Source organism: Hippichthys cyanospilos, chromosome 6 (genome assembly GCF_059441005.1).
Source record: "Hippichthys cyanospilos isolate Australia breed blue-spotted pipefish chromosome 6, RoL_Hcya_1.0, whole genome shotgun sequence".
Classification (NCBI taxonomy): Eukaryota; Metazoa; Chordata; class Actinopteri; order Syngnathiformes; family Syngnathidae; genus Hippichthys; species Hippichthys cyanospilos.
Window position 1 is genome coordinate 15,720,633 of NC_142374.1, and position 23,459 is coordinate 15,744,091.

At 38.4% G+C, this 23,459-nt stretch overlaps 2 protein-coding genes across 3 annotated transcripts; one reads left to right on the top strand and one right to left on the bottom strand.

Annotated features, from left to right (window-relative positions):
• The first annotated feature begins 244 nt into the window (after positions 1-244).
• Positions 245-3,521, top strand: svip (small VCP interacting protein). Of its 2 annotated transcripts, XM_088417147.1 has the most exons (5): positions 245-771; positions 952-1,002; positions 1,893-1,939; positions 2,346-2,462; positions 2,692-3,521. In XM_088417147.1, exons 1-4 carry the CDS (start codon positions 709-711, stop codon positions 2,425-2,427), a joined length of 243 nt encoding a protein of 80 aa, XP_088273273.1. In that variant the 5' UTR covers positions 245-708; the 3' UTR covers positions 2,428-2,462; positions 2,692-3,521. The 2 variants fall into 2 exon arrangements, with proteins under 2 accessions (XP_088273273.1, XP_088273272.1); XM_088417146.1 differs by lacking the exon at positions 1,893-1,939 and having other exon boundaries at positions 247-771.
• Positions 3,522-4,133: 612 nt separating this feature from the next.
• On the bottom strand, positions 4,134-23,330 carry gas2a (growth arrest-specific 2a). Its single transcript, XM_088417143.1, has 8 exons — positions 23,131-23,330; positions 18,998-19,159; positions 16,745-16,875; positions 12,385-12,526; positions 10,079-10,142; positions 9,734-9,944; positions 9,297-9,404; positions 4,134-4,675 (listed from the first exon to the last, which is right to left on the bottom strand). Exons 2-8 carry the CDS (start codon positions 19,140-19,142, stop codon positions 4,445-4,447), a joined length of 1,032 nt encoding a protein of 343 aa, XP_088273269.1. The 5' UTR covers positions 19,143-19,159; positions 23,131-23,330; the 3' UTR covers positions 4,134-4,444.
• Between the last annotated feature and the right edge of the window lie 129 nt (positions 23,331-23,459).

A 23,459-nucleotide genomic window follows, 5' to 3' on the forward strand; every position in this document is an offset into this window, starting at 1 on the left:
TCACCACAGGATGGTGCTACAGCACAAACTGTTGCTAAATGTACCTAATCCTGAGTTGTGTTCAATAACATCCTGTTACAAAGCACTTCAAGAATTTAACTAATGAATGCATGTACACAAACTCGTCCACAAATATTTTGATGAGAACAACAAAAGTAAAATCCTACTTTCTGATAAGCAGAATGACGTTTTGTTAAATGACATTTTGTTATCGGAAGCATAGCACCCCGTAAAGTTGACTGGACTTGAACATAGCACAGTCAAATACATTGGCTTAGCCTTGCGTTCGGTTAACCATATATGTCTATGGGTGAAACTGCCACTGAAGTTAGTTAGGGCGTCTAATATTTAGTGTAGAAATAGCTGCTTTTCAAATGCAGCGTTATCTAAACAAAAGGTGCGAAAATAATATAGCTTCTGGATCTGGCCAGGTTGCATACGTCACCGCCAAGGCTGTGCTTTGTAATTTTAGCTTTTTAGCTTGAATGCTAATGCTAGCCGAAGCTAATGTCGACGTCATGCGCCAGCGCGTAGCCTCGATAGCCTTTAAGAGTCGACGCTGCTTCATACTTCTCTTTTGACCACCGATGTCAAAGAGTCGTCAAGATAGTAGTGCATTAGTTAGTTGACAGCTTTTGCAACAACGCAAAGTAGATAGACACAAAAAAAACCTCGTTTTCAACGTTGCCTTTTGCTTGGAAGTACAGAATGGGGATGTGCTTACCTTGCCTTGGTGGGGCAGTCGACGACGCTGTTGTCACTCCAGATCCAGTAAGTAACCACGATCAATAACTTTAAAACAATGTCTCTTTTATCGTCGTGGCACAGTAGATCCTGTAAGTACCTACAATTTATGTTAATGTTTAGCATTACACTTGTATGCTGGGCCTCGCTTGGGTAACCAAATTTGGGTTTGTTTGCTTGTACTAAATACTTATGTCGTGTTTCCAGGAGACCAGGAGGCGACAGTTGGCTGAGGCTGCAGAAAAAAGACAAAAAGAGGTAAAATGCGTTTTTGGGAAAGAAACGCTTGCAGTTTATACACAATTGACAGCCCTGCAATTGTTGTAAATAATCCTACTGCACTTTCATGAAGGTCTCGTGAGACGTTCTGGGTGCTTTCGTTGTTTTTATTTTCCAGAAAAAAATGATTTAAATTCAATATGACTTTTAGAAAGGGATTCCGGAGCAATATTGGGCCAAATGACAAGGCTAAATATGTAAGGCAGACATCTTTTTAAGTGAAAACGCAGTAAATCTTATAAATGACATGGTAATTGCTAAAAATAAAAAAAAAATACAGGAAAACAAGTAGACCATTTGTACGAAGCACTAATATCAGAAGACTAAAAAGAAATCTAACACCTTGTTTTCTTACTAAAACATAGTGTGCTAAAATCACACGTCTTCATGTAACTGTACATTTGAACTTGGAAAACACATGATCTAAAAGTCTCTGGTGGCCAAAATATTTGGTACAATGTCATAGCATTGCTTTTCTGTATCGCAACAACAAGGCACTCTAAAGCGGCAATGACTGTCAAGTTGGACCTTCAAAAACAAACAAAAAAAGACATCCTGGCCTGACAGTGGACTACAGGAAAGGAAGATGTAATTTATTTCATATTTATCTAATCTTATTTTTCCGCCCTCCAGAATGTTCAGCTTAAAGCCGCATTTTCTATTTGAGCTTAGCTGTTTGGAGAAGAGCCCACTTAAAAAAAAAAAGTATTTCTGAAATGATCTTTCTACTGGTAAACCATCCTCATGTGTGCTTTGTGAATAGAGAATTTGTTATGCAGAGCTCTGTCATGTGTCTAAGTCAACTGATCTATTTAAAAATGAAAAAGCAAATGAAGACCGTCTTTAGTGAGCAATGTTTTACTGTCCAGAGAAGCCACTTGCACACCCGTAAGAGCCACACTAAAGCTGCCGTAAGGTAAGTGGACACAAATAGGTGACCCTGGATTGCCCCTTACCGCATCCACCACATCCTCCTTGGTCCCCCTAAGACAAAAACAAAGAAAGAAAAGGCTCAATCTTGCACTGCGTGGATTAAAAACTGCTAGCCTCACTCTTACTACCACAGATAAAATGCTGGATTTTAACCCACTTCCTTATTGCAGCACAACTTTTGTGAATAGTTTCCCTGAACACCATATTTTTCTGGCAGTTATAACTGTATGTCGCTTTGCTGGTTGTGATGCACCCTTATTGCTCAACATTTTGTTTATTTGCAAAATAGCACGCTCTCTGGACCCAACCCCCGCCCTCAAAGTATATTATTCTCTTTTTCAAACAGACTTAGCAACACCTGCAGTTAAATATTCTCTGTTCTTTCTCAGGCAGCACACAGGGGTGTCAAAAACCCAGAAGCGGTTGAAAGGAAAAGAAAAAAACAAGAAGAGATTGAGAAACAGACGATGAGTACATCTGTGTCGGGCAGTAGCAGTGGGTTGAGGGTAAGCATTTTTTTTTTTAACCTGTTTGCATTGAAGATTAACTATAACAAACGATAGTGTAAAACTTACCGTGGCATTTCTGCTCTGACTGATGTTCTGAACTCAATTTGACAATGTAAGCAGACAATATAGCAATGCTCGCATAAATGTTTTCTTTTTCCTCTCAAGCAAACATCAATCATTGCACACAATAAACACTTTTTTCTGTTTGTGTGTGTTTGCCCCATAGTGGCAGGTGGGCTGAAATGACGAGACCAAAAACGGCCAAAAACCACAGCGGGATCACTACAGGATATGTTGACCAGCTGTTCACGTCTGTACTTACAGTTTTTATTTTCACGATAGCTCGAGACAAAAGCCTCAAAGTGCTGAATGCTGATCTGTTGTATTTGATTGTGGCAGGAATGCCAAGAGCTGTAGCTTTTGTTGCCATACTATCTGGACGCGCCTTGTGGGTCTTGCTAGTTTCAAGTTTCATCAACACGATAACCCGAGTACCAATATTCACCTAAAACATTAAGGGTCCACAGTTTATATGACATATTTCCACACATGATTTCGACTCCTTACATTGTGTAAACCCATAAAAGTTGATCATTTGGACTTGTTTGTTTGCAATTTGGGGTTGAATATATACAGTTTTTATGAGAAGGATCATACCAGAATTTCAAATGCCACAGCAATAGTGTGAATAAGATAACCAACTCACTTATTTTGAAGTTTAACACTACATTTGTTCATCTTATTTTGAGCACAACTTCACTTTGCTGCTGTGAATTTCACGCATGGGAGCCATGTTTTCGTCCTGCTGGCCTAATGAATCGCGTTAGCATATGTCGGCTTTTTTTTCAAGCACAGTTGTATGTGTGAGCACTTGAATTTTCAGCAAGCTGCAATGTGAATGGAAGATAGAATAAATAATTGAAGTTATTATCTAACTGACTGAACAAAGTGCATTTATCACTGCTTTGACTTGATCTGTAGACGCTTACGGCATTTGGTCGCAAAGATAATCAAGCCAGTGTAATTTGCTACAATAAATCACATTTCTGTGTCAAAGTGTGGATTTTGTATGCAGATTGTTTACATTTAGTGACGCAAGATGCAACGCTTCAAACGCTGACTGAAGTTATGCACACCCTGTATTACTTTGTTCAAGTTAGAAACATGTTCAAAAGTGAATGAGAAAACATGAAAACATATTTTTAGTCCTGAAATTGAATTAGCATTGAGTAACATAAAGCTAATACAATGTAAACGTGTTGTGTACGTGTACAGCATCCAGACCGTGAATCTATTTTTTTTTCCCACCTCTTGGGGGAAGCAAAGTAGAGCAAACGCCAGGCAAAAGGAACCGATTTCATTAAGTAGCTAACAATACTGTGCATCACATTAAGATGAAATGAGACATTCGATCGAAGACACTCTTGTTACCTAAATTATTATTTCTTCAATTATATTTGATAATTAAAAAAAATATTTGTGAATGCTAGTAATATTTCCTAATTTTATGCTAACAAAAAATACACACATTCCCGATACTCAAATGTGTTTGTCCCCCCCCCCAAAAAAAACATGACATGTTGGAGTATTTAAAATAATTCATGAATCAATAGTGTGGAAACATGTGGTGTGAGAGTTATTTGAACGCTTCAATAAATCACTTTGAGCTGGGCTTTGGAAAATTTACTTTCTAAATCAACATTCACTTAAGTGTCACAGTTGTATTTGATAGTCTACTAGAATAAATTCGGCTACCGTATCTTCTTACCAGTTTAAAAAAAATCAATAAAGGTACGTTTCTACGAATAAAGGTAGTCTTATAGATATAGGCACATAATCAGAAAAACTGTGCAAAAGCTATAAAACTAACTTGGTTACAATATTATGAAAGGAAATGTACAACATGTATAGGCAGTTGACTTATTATTTTGCAATGATGAGTTTGAAATGTCGACATGAACATCTCATAGCTTCGGTCTTCATGGTGCAGTCTCCTGTGTTGACTTCCTGCTACGGTTGTTGGCAGCCACCACCATGTAGCTGTCAGGCGTCAGGTCCTTGATGTTAAGGCTTTTGCCGCCGACGGGGGACGTCTTCCCTTCCACACGGGAGATTTGGAGCATGCGGCACGGGTCGTGCTTGAGCAGGTAGCTCTCAAACGTCTCCCAGCCTCCTCCCACACGCACCATCACATGCTTGTTATGCAGCATCTGAACACATAGACAAGTTCCGATATGGTTGGATTCTTGGTATTTCCATGATTAAGGATTTGGCATGAAGATGAGGATTACTTTGATGCTGTAGATTATTGAACTGAGACAGGGCGTTGGCCCCCTCAAAATATTTGAATATTGTGGAAATCAAGCTTAAAAGATTTGTTCAATGAAGTTAAAAGAATCCTTCTTCCTTCTCATGAAGAACTCCTACGTAAATATACTGTTGGAATTAGAACTAGCCAAATGCCAAAGAATTAACTTTCAAAAGTGTCTGGGGTAGAACAAACTCAACATGACACATGGATAATAGGGCTGTCAAGATAATAGATACATTGCAATCAATCAATTACAGTCACAGTTAAAGCTTTTTTTTTTAATCATACTAATTTAGTTTTTAATCTCTAACTTTATGCTTTCTATGTGTTGACCGGATTCGGTTTTATGCATGAGGTTTCTTGTGCTTGAGTTGTTAGGCGTTGGAAAATAAAGGCCAATCACACCCTGAAATGGACACTGATTGGCTTCCATTATGTTTGGCATAACCTGATAGGCTTCTGTTGTGGGTGGGAGGGCAAGTGCAGGAGCACCAGGAAGACGGGAAAATGGAAGAGCATCTGAGAGTTGTTGGTCGGATGAACAGTAAATGTAATTTAAGAAAGAGCTTGCTCAATTTTAGCCGACCGCATAAATGCAACACAATCAACTGCGACTGCAGCCACAGCTGACGCAACAAACATGCTAATATGACGAGCCATAGCAAAACATTTTGCCAAACTAAACTCGAGAACACCCTGCATTGAAGCAAATCTGCAACGCACAGGTTGAACGATGATTTAATGTCATTTTCAAATTATTCGGTGATTGATAAACGAAAACAGCACCATTTTGAGGATGGTCAAAACTAAATTTGCCAACCCCCTGCGTTTGAGCAAGTCTGCGATGGACAGAATGGACAATGTTTTTTCATCATATTTTCTAATTATTTGGTGTATTTTTGTGGGCCATTTATCCTCGTGAGGACAAATTTGAATTCTGAATGGTTAAAAAAAAGAAAAGAAATGACTGTCCGAAATGAGTGATTTTGACAGCCCTGGGCAGATTAGACTGACATGTGACAGCACATTTAGGTGGAAATATGATTGGGCAAAACTAATGTATAACATATACAGTATAATGGAAACACGCAACACAAAAACTCAACCATTTCTACATTAAAAAAAAAAAACACGTTACTTTTCATGTGAAATTCTACCCACAGGACGTTGTTGCTGTATCAAATCATTTGAATCCAAATTGTTCCCCCTGCCATATCTGGGTACGCTTTTACGCTTGGCTACCATGGTAACAACAGCACTGTTCAAGGCCTTCAACGTTTGTGCCTCACAATGGAAGCATTCACTACCTACCCTATTAACACATCATTACACCTACACTACAGCAAACTGCTTCAAAGAACGTCCTTATCTGAATAAAGACAAAATAGATTCCAAACATTTTGCCAACACAAAAATATGAGGCTTTCTTGTTCTATCTAAAGTGAGACTGTCACCTCGGTTGGCGATATGAGACTTCCTGCCCTGCAGCGGCGCAACATGCAACATTTATAAGCCTCTTAAAAGAATCAATCTAGAGGCCATTGGCAGGGCGGTGCTTCCAATCAGCGGCAGCGGGCCTTCAGGCTTTGCGACTGTGGACTTAATGGAGCTCCGTGTCATCGAGGCGTTTCAATCATGCCACTTTGGGACACAACCCGCGCCGGAGTGACTGGCAGCCCGCAGAAGGACGGGGACCCTCAGGCATATTTTTGACAGTGCCTCTCAAACACTGAAGAGGTACTGGAACTACATCCACCTCATTTATTTCTGAAGTGGAGAGGGCCTGGCAAGCCTGACCTCCACATCATGGCTGCCTCATGATTATATTCACTTTTTTTTTTTTTTTTTGTAAAAACAGCTACTGGCTGTTCAACTGTCTGCAAAATTTAGATTCAATGATCTTTAGTGCGTACTGAGTGACACACAGAGGTCAAATGATGTAACTCGCACTGAGTGGAATGGGGACACCATTTATGGGCCGCGACATTAGGTACACCTAAATACAAATAAAAAATTGTATTTTAGAAAGTCTGTGCTATCAAGGAAAATAAATTCCAGACATAGTCTAAAAATAAAACCACTTTTCATTAACACAATATTATACTATGGCTTTTACACAATAAAGCAGACATTTGCAATTTCTGGAGAAATGGCGTATGAAGGCTGAAAGGTTGAATGGGAAAAATTTTACATTTGTTAAGTGAGTGATAATGTAAGATAGAAAATGATGCCAAATGATAATGAATGTAATTAACTCTTCGCTGGCTGACCAGTTGAAATGGATCTTTGATTTCAATATTTGTCCGTTCGGGCCCAAAGAAAATAAACCTTTGATGTCCATAGTTGTCAATGGCACTGAATGGGTTTCATATGTGCCATCAGGTATGGATCTGGCAATTGTTTGTGGGCTGTGGAAATTTTGGCTTGTTGAAATTTATTTACAAGATGAAATGAATGAGAATTTATAATGTGAACGACAATTTTTTGTGAAAGCTTCAGTTGGGAAAAGGTTGCATCTTTGGTCAGTCTCAATTTTTGGAATGCAAACTAAATAATCTCGATTTTCAAAAGAGGGACAATGTGAAAGTGTTTTAAGTGTCATTGGGAATATTTTTGTGGGTATTGTAATCGTGAAAATGTGTGGGAATTTTTGGCACATTGAAATTTTTTTACAAACTTGAATATGCTGAATTCCTTTAAAACGGGAACCATGTAAAGGAGCAATGCTAAATGTGCTATTGGAATGAATGATTAACAACGTTTGAGGTAAATTTGGCCTCATTTGGAATGAATGTGAAATGTTGAGGTGAAAAATGTTAAATTTGGGATAAAATATGAATATGTGGAGTGAGAAAGATACAAGCCTTCAAGGAGTAAATTTTTGGAATATGTTGAAAAAAGAATGATGAGAAATGAATTAATGTTGTGAAAGGAGATGCATGTAAAGAAATGTGAGGAATTAAAATTATTAGCAAAAATGCCTTTAGCTTTCCTGAAAGAAAGACAAACAAAGCAATGCAGTTTCGATAGATTCAATGCGCTGGGGATAACAGAAAACATAGTTGGACTACCTTCATGACATTTCTCTCTGGCCTGAACAATCTCTTTTTCCACAAAAGATGATGTAGGCATGCTTGGGAAATCATTGCGGCAAAGCAAATTGATTCCAGGCTACATAAATAAAAAAACGACTTTACATGTATACCGGGGTGAATAAAGGCAGACTAAGCTCTTCACCACCTGTCCTTGGTTGCTCAGCAACCAGGAGATCAAGATTAAGGTATTCAGTCATCCAAAAGAAAATGATGAAAAAGAGCTTACGCAACACGTCGTGCTCTCCTAGTTCTTATCAAATAAAGTGATGTGAGCTTTTGAAAAACATAAGAGCATCTTTAGCCCAAACTCAATCATGAGATTGTTTTACAATTTGCTTCGGGAAGTTGCGATATGGTATGCTGACACTAGAGGACAGCCAAGAGTAAAACCTCTGTGTGGAGCCTGTGACGTGTGAAGCCAGGTCGTGGGTTGCCAAGTAACCAGCATCCCAAGAGGATGGACAACACATGAACTGAATCTCTGCTTACTAAGTGAAAAACGCATCGCCTCTTGCGCCACTCAAGTAAAGTTGAGTAACATTTCCTGGACGAGTAAATCCTGACGGTCAACGATAGGTACTTGATCAAATGTTTTGAGAGGAAGACTTTGTTCGACACTTTGGGAATGCATGGTTCTAATTTTGCCTTTATAGCCAGTGAGTCACATTTTGCTTGGCTGGGGATGGAAATTGGTTGGAATAGCATTTCCAGTCAATGAGAAGAGCAGGCTCTCTGCACAATGGATGACTTTCATTCCCGAGTGTGCGTCACAGTATCGACGTCGACTCATTGGCCACAACATTAGGTACACTAATCCATCTTAAAAAAAAAATCATCTGTTATCAATAAAAAAAAAAAATGTGTCCACAGAAAAATATTCAACTTAAAGTGTCCTTTTTTGGGATCATAGTAGTAGTAAAATCATAACTTGACAGGTAACGAGAGGTGGCACGGGACAAGTTGGGTTAAATCATTCTAGTATGATTTACTAGACCATAATAGAAATAAAATAAAAATGTTATGAACTTATATTTTGCTGAAACATTTAATTCATTCAAAAATTATTTTTAAAGGAATTTGGCAAGTTAGTTGGTTTTATTTAAAATCTCAAGTACCCCCTGGAGTTCCTTCGAGTACCCCCATTAACGAACCATTGTTGTACAGGGAAGACTATCATAGTAAGTGTTTTTTAGTTCTATCACACCGATTTGAGAACCACTGGGATAGATAATTGCTTTATTGAAATTAGATAGCTCTTTATTTAAAATTATGTGTCATGGGGGGGGGATTCTGTCTATCAAAAGTACTAGATATAGATGAAGACTTGGGTTGAGTACTACTGTCTGAAAAAAAGTAGTACAGCATATAACACAGATATATTAAATACATTTTTTTCTGATGGATTACATAGTGGCATATACTCACTCGTATAAAGAGCGTTTTTTCCCCAACACGGTATCGGCCTTGTGAATACCTCTCCACATGGAATTTATTGGGACATCTGCAGGGGGGGTCATCAGCGATATGTCTTACCTGCAAAGTCCATACACACACCGGTTATACACGTATGTCCTTTGACCCAAAAGCATCGCTGACATCACAGACATTTTTCCATTGTGTGTCATAACACCGCAGTATCGGGGTGGCGTGCCCAGTCAAGACTATTTGTATTTCGTCTAACTATGAATGTAAATATGAATATAAATCACTGGTGTTTGTCAAAAGGGTACAAAAATAATTCACGCATGCAAAAATGTATCAAGAATTCCCCCTTGATAGCCAATGGGGTAGCCACAGAGTGACAAAGGGTGTGGCCATGGCCACCGCTGGCTACTATGTAGCTCAGCCCCTGCCTGACTTACAGCATCATCCAACTGCTTTCCAGTGCTCTTTTTGCTTGCGGTGACTTTGGGAAGGGTCGGCGATGGGGAAGGGGATAGTGAGGGTGACGATGAGGGCGACGGAGGGAGGGGGTGAACTGGGGATACGGGTGATGGCGGAGGCAGGGGGGCTTTTTCTTCTTGTTCAATTTCCCTTTCCAATTTTATAAGGCCGGGTGGCTCCACATTGTACCTGTGGAGGCAAAGAGTTCAGTGATATTCAAATGGATACAATTATACTGATAGACCAAAGCAATGAATGTGTATATAAAAATCTTTTAGCAAAATAAATACTGTTTTTGTAAAAACATGCGAGATGATGAGTACCTGGATGCTATCCGGCCCAACTCTAAGAGACAGAGGCAGACTTCTCGAGGCTGCTTGTGAAGAACTTGAGAAGAAAAACAGTGTTAGTTTGTTGTCATTAGACAATACACCATCCTAACTAATAACAAGCAATGCATGAAAATGTGGCAAAAGGACTAAAGAGTACACAGAAACAATACTATACTAAGTTAACTAAAACCAAACGCTTACACCTGCATGCTAGCATGCTGGAGTTTCAAACATGCTAACAGTTGAGCACGTGTATTCAAATGACTACTTTCTAATTTCTGTGTAAAAAAAATAAATAAATAATTCCAAGCAGAGTTATGAAGATGATGATGCAATGAAAGTAAAAATGAATAGCAACGTTAATATAAATACATACATTTTAAATGCATATTTTTAAATAGTTATCATGATTTTTTGGGATTGTCAATTGGCCAGTAGGCTAATGTTGCATCCTTTGAGCCTTTCTGTCACGTGGCCCCTCCTGCATTCTTAATCCTCTCAGTGTCACAACCTAAACAAAATGCTTATTGTTTTAAACTAAAATAGACATATTATTACAGCAAACAATGACAAAGTAGTCCAGTGTGGCGCACGTGACTATAAAGATGGAATAAGGTTTGGGTTTTGAGGGTGTCGAACTACTACTACTGCATATGAGTCACACCACAACATAAATTACGCACATTATATCCATAGCACGGTAGCAAACCTGATGTTGTTGAACTGACAAAATAAATTTGGGAAAGAAGGAAAAAAAAAAAAAAAACAGATGTGAGCTGTTCAGTTTATGAGAACATTCACATAGTGGATGGCTCAATAAGTGTGAAAAGTGATGATTTGCATAGCTTGAACTGCTACGCAGTGGTCCAGCGGCTATTGTGAGAAAAATTATGATTGCATAAATATTCTCGGTATTTATGTTACTTCAAGGCTTACATGGTGTACATCTGACTGCCTTTCATCACAGACATGGACACAAGATATCTTTCTAACATAACACAGAATAATGAGATAATATGAGCAGGAAGCAGAACTATGTCTACTCTTGGCTGAGGAAAACATTTGCATAGTGTTGGCCTACTTTCCTGACACTCTTCTGCCTGTGCTTTTGTTGTGAATGTTGAGAGCCAAGCAATCACACTAATATTAGTATGTATGCCAAAAAATACCCGTTTCAATAGTTTTACAATTGTTTTAAAAATATGTGCATGACAGCATTGCCTTAGTGAGAGCACATTCTAAGCACAGACTTCCATCAAGGTCTAAGATTTTTTTTTTTTTTTACATATATCTGATATTTACAAAACTAACAAAAAGTGGTCAAAAATATAATTTGTGTTTATCCGTCCATCTATCTCTTTTAATCTTACAGCCAATATATAACCCATATGACCAGGGGTGGAGCTATAAAGTGGCATTGTCAAACTTGATACTTGCCACAAGATATTTGCATATTTAAATTTAAATGTAGATAAGCAGGACGGCTCGATAGCGCAGTGAATAGCACTTCCGTCTCACAGTTCAAAGGTCCTGGTTCAAATCCAGCTGCCTCCGGCCTTCCTGTGTGGAGTTTGCATGTTCTCCCCGAGCCCGCGTGGGTTCCCTCCAGGCACTTCCTCTCACACTCTAAAAACGTGCATGGTAGGTGAATTGGACATACTAAATTAGTGTGATTGGGCGCGTGAATGGTTGTTCGTCTGTGTGTCCTGCGATTGGTGGGCAACCAGTTCTGGGTGTCCCCTGCCTACTGCCCGAAGCCAGCTAAGATAGGTGCCTGCAACCCCTGTGGAGCTGGTTAAGCGGCTCTAGAAAATGGATGGATGGATGTATATAAGCAAATACATTTTATTGTTTGATTCCATGATATTGAATAATGCACGTATTCATGCATGTACAGCCACCCTTGGCCATTAACTAAGCTAAAACCAATATTAAAACTAAAAACTAAACGGAATCATTAAAAAATGATTCAAAAAAATACCCCAAAATGCATAACAAAATAAAAAAAAACTATAAGGAAAACTCAAACTTAAAAACAAATACTGTATAATTTCTTCTATAGCGTCATGGCACTCCAAGACCATATTACAATAACGTTACCTGAAAACAGAGAAATTGTTCATTGAGAGATTATGCATCATTTTATTTATTTATTTATTTTGTACTTCAGCAATCACATTCAATTTTAGTATAGTTTAAAAAGTGTTTCATTTGAGAAATACTTTCCACATGAATTCTCTTCGCTGACTCCCTGTGGCGTTTTCCACAGAATGCTACAAGTACAAGCATTCACTCACCTAAACCCTCAGACTCAAACAAACACGTTTCCCCCACTCCAACATCCCGACACCACGACAGAAAGTTGGCCGTGTTGTCCCGTGCAAAGAAAGAGCCAGACGGCGCAGACCGCCGGCATGGGATCCTCCTGTAAGGAATAACCTGTTGGAAACATAACCAGAGGAGCGGCTGATATGAAAATCCGAATCAAAACGATCATTCATGAATGAACGAACAATACAAAACCAACGGCACACAAGAGCAAACGAGAACATCTACCAAAATCTTTCTCACCACCATTTCCTTCTCCATTTACTGAGAAGCTCGTGTTTCAATCCCAGGATGGAGGACCTTTTTGCACAAAGATCAATATGGGAGATGACGGGTCTGAATGGAGGGGTTACTTTACCAGACTCACTATGATTGGAGATCGGATGACATGCTCATGGCCCACAGCCCCCACTTGGTCTCTATGGAGAGATTTATGTGCCTTACTGCGGTTTTATACAGGATATGTGCGTCTGTGTTATGAGAAAAGGTGCGATGACATCATTCTGGAAATATGCAGTCTTTGTGGGTATTTTTCTTTTCTGTCCAAGCTCTGCTTGGGCTGTTTTTGTCTGGAGGTCTTTACTGTTTTTTTTTTGTTTGTTTTTTTAAGTAAATGTCAAATTGCTGTCCTGGAAAAGTAACTATGGCCGCATTTTGATTTGAAATGGGAACTTAAAATCTGTTTTCATTCAGGTGTGGCTTGCACTAGTCCACACACCTTTACAAAAGATTTCAAAAGAGGGATGCACCGAAAGGAAAATGTTTGGCTGATGCAGAAAATGCCAAATGCTCTGTCTTGGTAACTGAATCACCTAAAAAAAAAACATTTTATCACATTGCCTTGTGGCAGCTAATCGACTTCAGGAATGGACTGTAACATCACAAGTAGCATCCCACACAAATCTGTCAATTGATTGATATAAATGAAATACAACTGTTATACATACAGTATAACAATACAACTGAAATACAACTATTTTTCTGAATTGTATTTTTGTTTAGTGATTTAACGCCTGTTTAAAGGGAGCTTGTTTTAATGTGCTCCAGTATTTTTTGCATGGAAACTATATTATTTACAGTATATATAACAAAAGGCAAGTTAATTCTTTATTTTGATTTATTGACATACCAATCACTAGAAAGACAATTGCTTAGCTGTAAACATAAATGACTAGATAGACCACTTATTGAAGTTCATTAAAATACAACTAAAAAAACATAAATATAACATTTATAATATAAGAAATCCCTCCCCCATCATTCTTCTTGTTATATGTTGGCTTGTATGTGTAGATTTAAGGGAAGCTGATAGACATTTGTTGTGATCAATGTTTAAAGCATTGACAGACTTTTTTCTTGAGTTTGAAATGCCCGACTGTGTTTGAATGCACCACATGCATATGTGTAGTTAGTGGCTAGCTAATACTGGATACTTGTGCCACATTGCTTATCTAGCGGATGGCTTCTAAGCATCTTTAATCAGTAATTGAATTGTTTTGTTTTTTTATGGCAGTGTGTTGATGTTGGTTGCACTGTGATGAGCACACAGCACAAAGCAAACCATTCCCACTCACATTTACATTGATGGACAATTTAGAGTCTTCAATGAACCTAACATGCGTATTTCGGTTATGTAAGAGGAAGCGAGATGATTTGCAGGAAACCCGCGGGACATCTCGACTGTAAGTCTCTGTGGGAATCCAGTAGTTGACAATGCTGTCCCAGTTTGTCTGTAATAAGTTAATTTTTAGGTTCGCAGAGAATGCCATGCAACATTAGGATTGGATGGATAGTTCTCTACAGTTGCTATTTTGAGGCTTAGAAGATCAGTTCAATTACTAATTAAACTGCACAAGCGTAAAACGCATTTTGTTCCTCTGATTGCATTTTTTTTCCAAATTTCCCCTCAAATTAAACAGGTAATTTGCTACAAGTGCCACTTATCCGAAAATGGATCAAACAACACCTCTCACCCGTGTGCATTGCAGGATAGAAATATTTCTGCAAAATGTCTACGTTCACATCTGTACATGCTCAACCTTCACCCCCTGAGACAGCAATAAAATTCAAAAGATAATGATGTGGTTGCATTGAGCATACCCCATGGTGGTAATATGACAAGAAATACATATCATCTGCCTTTTCCCTATTTTGAATCAAAACACATGGGATAGCAAGACAGCAACCACAAAAGAGTACTTTATCATTTGTCTTTGCTGGAATCACATAGTCCCACAAAACATAGCAGCTTGAAAACATATGGACATTTTCTTTATTGTGGTGAAGTATTACAGTAAGACCAGATACATGATGAGCTGATGAAGCATTATTTGAGTTAAATGGAACCTGATGAGTGTCATGTAAACTGTTTTTAGCAGACTTGTTACTTCACTTGTTGTTGGCTAATGTGATTGATTCGCCATGCCTCATTTCTCTCAGTGTGATAGAACTAAAAAAAAATACTTACTATGATGCAGTATGTTCCTTGTACAAGAATGATTCGCCAATGAGGGTGCATAAAGGCAAATCAGGGGGTATGTGAGATTTTAACAGGGTTTCTGTAGGTATCAGTAAATCAGCATTTAATAGTATTTCATGCTTATTAGCGCAGTACCAGGAACAGGACATTTTTCTTTTCAAATTAAGAGCAAGTTGATGGGAACATGAAGCAACTTATTGCTAAATTGTAGGGATGCAACAAAATGAAAACGTGTGGCTGAAACTGAAAACCGAAATTGATAACCGCTTGGCTGAATGAAGCTTGGGAATTTGATTAAGGCATTGTAAACATAGGTGATTAGATAGACCATTTATTGTAATAAGGTAACATATCAAAATCATTTGACCCCATCATTTTTCTTGATTTATCTCAACTTTTATAAATGGCTAGCACGCACACATCTTTTTGACATTTGCAATTATTGACATTTAATGCACTGAGGGACTTTTTTCCTGTTTGGGTTAGAAATGTTCGACTGTGTTTGAATGCACCATATGCACAGTATACACAGTTAGTGGCTGACACTAACAATGGAGACTTGTGCAGTATCGTACAATGACATTGTAATTAATTAGTGGTGTCTAGGTGTCCTGAATTAACGTGTTTTTGTTTTTGTTTTCATTGGCGGTGTGTTAATTTGGTCGCTCTGTGTGTGACTGCAATAAAATCAAAGTCACAAGGAATCAAGCTAGCCACTAAGATAACAAATTTGGATTGGTCTCCACGTATTATTTGGCATTTTAATTTTGAAGTTGTCTTTTGCAACACCCGAGTTGGTGTATGACATGTGATGTGATGATGTCCGTCTTTTTTGGGGGCCCTTTTTTGGCACGTGTGGCTGAAAAAAATATTTCATAGGGGGTACATCATTGAAAAAAGGTCAACCACTGCTGTCTAACTTAATACAAACTTTGATGATCAATGTTTGAGCTTCTGAAAGGTTGTCTTACAGGACCATTTGAGAATATGCCCGATGTCCATTTCTGGACCTTCAGTGTGATCAATAGCATCTCTATAGCAGGAGCTTCTGTCATCCCACGCTCTTGACCTCAAGCATTTCCTCACATCTGTGCTGGGATCAGGAGACCAGCCGTCATCAGCACAACCATGGCCCACTGCAAACATCAACAACTCACACCAAAGCTCAACAAAGGAGTCTTGTGCTTCCCATTTGCCCTCTAAACAGAAACTCGAGCTGATCGTTTTTTTTCTCCCTCAGACAGAAGCATGTAATCAATCTTGCACGACGGACATGAATTAGTAATTCTTATATATCATTCGTCTTGGACAGTATTAATTTTAAGTCTTGACAGATTTGCCCCTGAAGGCATCATGTCAAGTTGTTCCCATCAAACTTCTAATAGATTGAAATTCATGACTTTATAAGGTAAATTATTAGTTTTTCAAATCAATTTAGCGTATTCGCTGTTTTCCTGTCACCATATGGACATAAAGTAAGTGCTTCAATGAGAGCAGCTTTTGAGCCACTTGAGTAAAACCTAATAGTGGCATCTGTCTTTGGACTTATGGGCGTTAATAAAACCTGACTGCTATTATCCTGAAGCAATCCGTCTTCAGGCAATTAGATTAGAAATTGGAGTGCTAACTCGTGATGTGACGGTGAGGTTCATTTGTCTGCTTAACTAATAGCAACAGGTTTGCAATATGGACCAAAAATTGCATCACAAATCTGGAGTTTAACACAATTACTTGGTTTAAATGTGAGACTAATGTTGCTATTTTCATACCTCAGTCAGGGCTTTAACCTCTCCATTAACATAGTCATCGTTATATCAGACACATGTAGCAGTCCCCAGTATTTTTACTACCTTTCTGTTGTTGAGAGCGGGCAGGTCCCCACTATTTTGTCTAAATTTCTCTTGCAGTGTCTCAGCCAGCTGGCATAGGAGGAAGCCGTTGTCTAAGCGTTCCATGAAGCTCTCAGCGGTGATTTCCAGGCCTGATCAGGGGACACATAAATTAAAGAATAGGCGGTATTCAACCTCTGAAAATTCATCATAAAACAGGAATAGAAATGAAAAATCTTGTCTGTGGAAGTAGTCTGTGATGCAAGAAACGACCCTAGAGACGACACGCCTTGTTGAGCCTGACTTGTGCGGTTTTGCAAATGTTCATTATGTTGGAATTTGCAAAAGTTGCTTCATTACGTGTGAATGCAAAGTGGAAATACCTGTACAGTTATGTAAATTATGCTGCATACTAAGTAGAGGTACTATAAACTGGCAATCAAAACATGATGTCCAATTAACTGACTTCCAGCGGTTCATTCTTTCTTGGTGAGATCATTGAGAAATAGGAGGGGGTGGCAAGGGGTGTCTGTGGAAAGAAACCTGAGATTTTTTTTTCATCCCTTTCTGCTTCTTATAGCAGGAGGGGTCTGGGGGTTCACAGCACTTAATGAGTTCCAAATGTTGTATTGCGCCCAGAAAAAGAGATCGCAATCTTGAAAAATACTCAGTGAGCTCCCGACTTACAGTATACGTACATGCTCCCTTCAACTCCTGCTGTGTGAGTACAATTTATTCCAGAGAGACTGAGCAGAAGCATTTCATTTTGGCTCCTTGGTCCTATAAATGTCTCTGCCTCCCATCACTGCATGACTCATCAATACAAGCAAGTGTCCTCCTCCTACTCAAACGGTAGACTTTTTCCATACTTCTCCTCCCACCTAAACTCTGCTTAGCATATAACAGCCCCTCCAGGAGCTTTGCATGCACTCAAGCTGAAGAAGACAGCTTAAACTAATAGTACTATTTATTTAATGGCAACACTAATGGCTGCTTCTCATTCAGCTGGTTCCAATACACCTGCCGAGATAGAGGGTGGTGAAAGAACTTCACATGCATGCACATCCAGACTAAAACAATGTATGTTTGTTTATATGTCTGTACGTACGACATAGGTACGTATGTAATAAATACGGTGTGTATGTATTGTATGCACATACACATGACATACAGTATGTACGGTATGTACTAGATGTACAGTATGTATGAGTGTATGATGTACACACGTGTGTACTGTATGTATGTATGAATGTATGTACAGTATGTATGAATGACGTAAATATGTAAGTATGCATAGGACATATGCATGTAAGAAATAAATATGTAGAGTATATAAGAATTAGGTATGCACAAAAGTGTATATACAAAAGTGTATGTACAAAAATGTATATACATATATATGTACGTATTTATGTATGTATGTATGTATATACTCTCGCTATATACTCTCATGCAAATTGATCTATGTATGCATGTACATATGTACAGTATACACATTTGTATGTAAAGTATATATATATATATATATATATATATATATATATATATATATATATATATATATATATATATATATATATATATATATATATATATACTGTACAGTACATACATAAGAAGTATGTATGTATGTACAGTATCTACATACTGTATGTAATACGTATGACGTATGTACGTATGTACACATGGCATGTATGTAAGGATTACAGTATGTATGTATGTATGTATGTATGTATGTATGTAATTATGTATTCACATTATTTTTCTTTATCTTTTTTAATATATGCTTAGTGAATAATGCTCCAGATTAACAACAGCAATTAATTGTTTCATGCCTCGTATCATGCATAACTGAGTTGACTCATCGTTTCGCAAGTCTACTCATATTGTTTATTCTAAGCACATAGCTGATTTGAATCAAATTAGAGCCACTATGTTAGTCATGCATTTGTTTTGTCAATGCATTGCTGTTTAGCAAGAAGACACGTAGTGATTTATTAGACAATAGCAAGTCTGCTGCTGCTCTTCCACTACTCCTCAGCACTGGCACTGACTCATCCCTGAGCTGTAATGGCGCCCATTATTCAATTAAGGCAAATCCATAGGGGATTATGTCAGGACTGGTGGTTCAACTTACCTCAATTTACAGAAAGACAAGAGGAAGTTGATTTCAGAGTTTTTGAGGGTAAACTATTTTTAAGTCAATGCACCTTCTATGCTAGAATTTTCACATGGTAATTTAAGAGTGACTTGGGGAACAAAAATTGCACTCACCAAGCATATTGGTGAGCCAGAGAGCGAGGTCTTCTTTCATGGGTAACAAACTGGCTTCATGTCGACTGGTCAACCACTGGTGGTACTGCTGTATGTCTGTCAGCCCGGGGCTGTTTGGATGTTTGGGACTCAGAGAGCTGCACATGGTTCCCTATGGAAAACCTAAAGGCAATGAGAGACAAGACAGGAAGTATGAACATCTGGAAAGGAAACTTCCGGTCTGTCCATATGCATTGGATCAGGATTTTTTTCTTCCCAAAGATTATACATATAATGTAGAATCATTGCAAGACATACATTTTCTTTAAAATATATATTGATCCACAGCAAACACAACTTTAGATACCACAAAATAATCCCCAGTTTTAACTGACAAAAAAGTAAACATTATTTTCTTATATACTTGAGACAGCGTGTCAATTTAAATTATTGAATCTTATTACATTGTGCCTAAAGGGTTTTTTTCATGACATTTATTTTAAGGTCAATTACGTTATTTCTCAAAAATGTGTGATGTGCGTAACACAAAACTGAAGAAGTGTTAACAATATGTGCTTTATTTGTGGGAAGTCGTGTTCTAACAGCTGACATTCCAGCCTATTAGTCCCACAAGAGGTGCCTTGAATAAAAACAAGAGAGAAAACTTCTCCCATGGGCCAAATAGCGGTGTGGTTTACAGTACATCTGATGACATCAATAAATGGCAAATAAAAGCATTAATACAGCTGGACTTCTCATGCATGGACATAAGGAAAACAAAACAGCGTCTTCTATTAAGTCCTCAGTGTGTAGTTTAAGTCACTTCAGCGGACTCAACCAGGCAGTAGCTTTTTAATTCTGCCCAGCGAGGAACTGAGCTTGCCGTCAATATTCAAAGGCAGATTTAACTGCTCTTCCATGCCTGTGACTTCAACTGATTAAACGCAGCCTTCAATTGTCCACCTTGTGCCAAGTGTTGAAAATCTTTAGCATTTTACTCTGCAGGCGCAAGTTGGGAATTTCACCACCACGACTCCAAGAGGAGGTAACACAGCTGTGCAGACATGATGAGGTTTCAAGGAATACTGAGCATGTTTTTGTTGATGAATAACTGTTAACATAATTGTTAACACTTCTTAGGATTTCATAAATCCACCTGTTTTAATCTATTTCAGTGGGCAGCCATTTTGCCACTTAATGTCGACTGAAATTGATATCACAGTTCATCAGGGCTCAGGGAATGATCAATCACAGATCAACCATTTTCCACGATTTGTCATGTAGTATTCGCAAGATGGTCATTATTACCTCATGAGCAAAAGCAAGAGGCAAAATGGCTAACAACTGAGGTGCATGAATACAGATGCTAAGCCCTAATTACAACTACTACTGGAATTAGATTTTGTAAAAATGTTATACAGTATTAATTAAAAAAAAAAATAAAAAAACACACAAACCAATACATCTCTTCTGTAGATTTTTGTTCTGGAGTACAGCCGTTGTCATTGCATGATTATTATTGTTCACTTAACTAAAACAAGGATCAGCCCTCATTGTAGGCAAGTCGTCTTGTATCCAAAGTTCAGGAGGATCTTTGAAGAAGAAGCAATGGAAGCACCATACATGTCCTAAGAACGCATCTATGGACGTCCTCTGATGTTGGACAGCAACGGATCATACTGTGGACATCGCAATGTTGACAACGCTGCCAAAGTTCCATTTTCTTCATGGAGACCAGCACACCTTGACCTGCCTTTATGCCCGAAACTCAGAAGGCGGGAAGCAGTAGCACAGAGGTGCTACATTCCCAGCAGCACCGAGCTGCAGACTGGCAGACAGAATGGGGGCACTGGGACAAGTTCTCATGTCTCACAGCTTCCTTCAAACAAGACTCTGGCTGCTTTAGCGTGGTGTCTCAGTCAGTGGAACAAGTGGGCCCTTTGGCTACTCAATTTATCGTAAGGTGAAAAAAGATTGGAACCATGGTTAGATTGTGCTGTGTGGTTTAATTGCAAAACTTATGTATAAATAAACTTGTTTCATGATACTGATAGTATCTCTTCCAATTCGTTCTCCACTATGTGATGTAATGCATGAAAATGGTAGCAACTAGCTGTGCAGAGGGAAAAAAACAATCAGATCAGTTCCATTGATCAGCATTGCTAGTTCATTAACTAACATAAAATAATGCCATGATTTTTTTTTTCTAAAGACTATTTGTTGACTACATTGTCATTGGTGAAGACATTTTGGATCAAAGTCACTACTGTATATAAAAATGCTTCTGAGCTCACTTTGCAATATCACTTAACAATATAGTGGGATACATGAAATTTTAACAGGGTCCCTGTAAGTATAAGCATGTCTAATTTAACCCTTGACTAAGAAAGATGGCCACTTTCAGCCGATAGTCTAAACAGGCAAAATGGCTGAAAACGTCCATAACAGCCATTGCTTAAATTCTAATGTATGTACTGCCCAGTAAAGGGTTAATGTTGTGACAGGTAAAGTATATTTTTCTTTTCAAATTTAGAGCAAATTATCTGGAACATTATATCACATTGCTGCTAATTGTGTTAGGGTGACACCTTTGTAAAACATTTTAGTCCTATGTATTAATAAGTTTTATATGGATGCACATTGTCACTTGTGATGGAATGTTCTGGCAGATGAGTCAGAAATAAAACGGATGATCTTGCAAGATTTATCTTCTGGACTTGCTGAGTAAAATACCCATACTCAATAACCATTACAAATGTAATTCCATAGATTAATAACTCAGGCACGGATGGTATAGGACAGTTTTGCTGTGGTTAGATGCTACTTGGAGCAAAAAATATATATCATATATATCATATGTCATTCAAAAAAAGGTGAGGAACAAGCTTTCTATATTTCAATCAAAAGCTGCTCTGTTCTTTAGAAATGTGACTCAACTCATCTCATTGAGGTTTGAGCCACCTCTTCCTCGGGAAATATCTTGAAAAGAAACAGCCAAATATTGTTCTGGCCTGGCACCACACTGTTGCCTGACCTCTTCACGTGCAGGTCAAAAAACATACCCAATCTTGCCTCCCTGTCGGACTTTTTGTATGCATACATCCCACTAAACCTGCCAGCAACAGTCGGGCTTCCCAGAGTCAGACTGCAGTTCCAGATGTTGACTCAAGATTAGAAACAGAAGACTTGCACAATAATGGTCAAATATACAAAGATATAAAGGTAAACATTCCATGGACTGAGAGGCCTCATGACTGCCATGCGGACACCATAACATACCGCGAATGGCTGCAGTCTGCTCAGGGAAAGATGAACGGATGGGAATTTTAGCCGATTAATCAATTATAAATAAAAATCAAAAACGGCACTGTTGTTCTAACCCTTTCTGCATGTCGAGATCTGGAGTGTGTGTACATTTAAACAGGGGCAAAAACAATCTATTTACATGTAAATGTTGTGTGTGCTGTGTATCAAATTGTATCACCTGCTGTATTTAACGGCCACAACCAGTTTATTTCTGCTGGACTTGCAATGAGAACATTTCACCCCTGAGCCATAAAAGCTCATCTTGTGATCATGTGCTAGTTCACCGTGGGTTCATTCATTCTGAATCGGGCTACATCGGAGCTTTTTTAAACCATGTGCTTCACATACACTGTCAATAAATAACATTTTGGTTCGTCGTTCTGCAATAAAACTTATGGATGTGTTCATATGGAAATTCCTAAACCACACATGATTTGCTGCTTTGCCTGAATTTTTTTGAATAAATTTGCTTTCTGCTGCTACATTTTACAACAGCATTGGACATTGCATTAAAAAAAACCCAACCCTGTTGATGAACATGGTCAAAAGCCACATCCAATAATCCACCACTAAGTAGGCCTATATAAATTTAAGGCTGATGTGCTATGACACAAATCCAACAGTCCACCCCTTAATTAAAACCATTCCCACAGTTAGAACACAGAAGTCAGAATGTACACACAGTATGATTAATCTAAACAGCAAACTTTAAGATGTCATCATGTAACAATTGATCAAATCCTAACATATCCTAAAATTTCCACTACAATTGAACATTTAATTCAAACAAATTGAAAAGATGAAAACAGTGCATAAAATATAGAAAAAGGCTTGTTATCAGTGCTCACCCTCAGACTTCAGCTGCTGAGTGCGCAACTTCCTCTCACTCGTCCTTTGAGCTGCCCTGTCTCACTTTTCATGCTTTTCACTACCGTGCACCCTCCTACAGGTTAATCTGCAGAACTCAACCCTGGACTGGACCAAGAAAGTCTGCACAGCAAGCTGGGTACGGACACATGAATGCACACACTCACAGAGTTGATGGGAGGGAAGTTTGATCTCTCCACCTACCCTCACTAACATGCTGCCTCATTATGCCGTATCTGGATTACATTCAATAGGACAGCTCGATAATCACCCATGCATAGTGTTTTGTTTCATTTGTATTATGACAAGA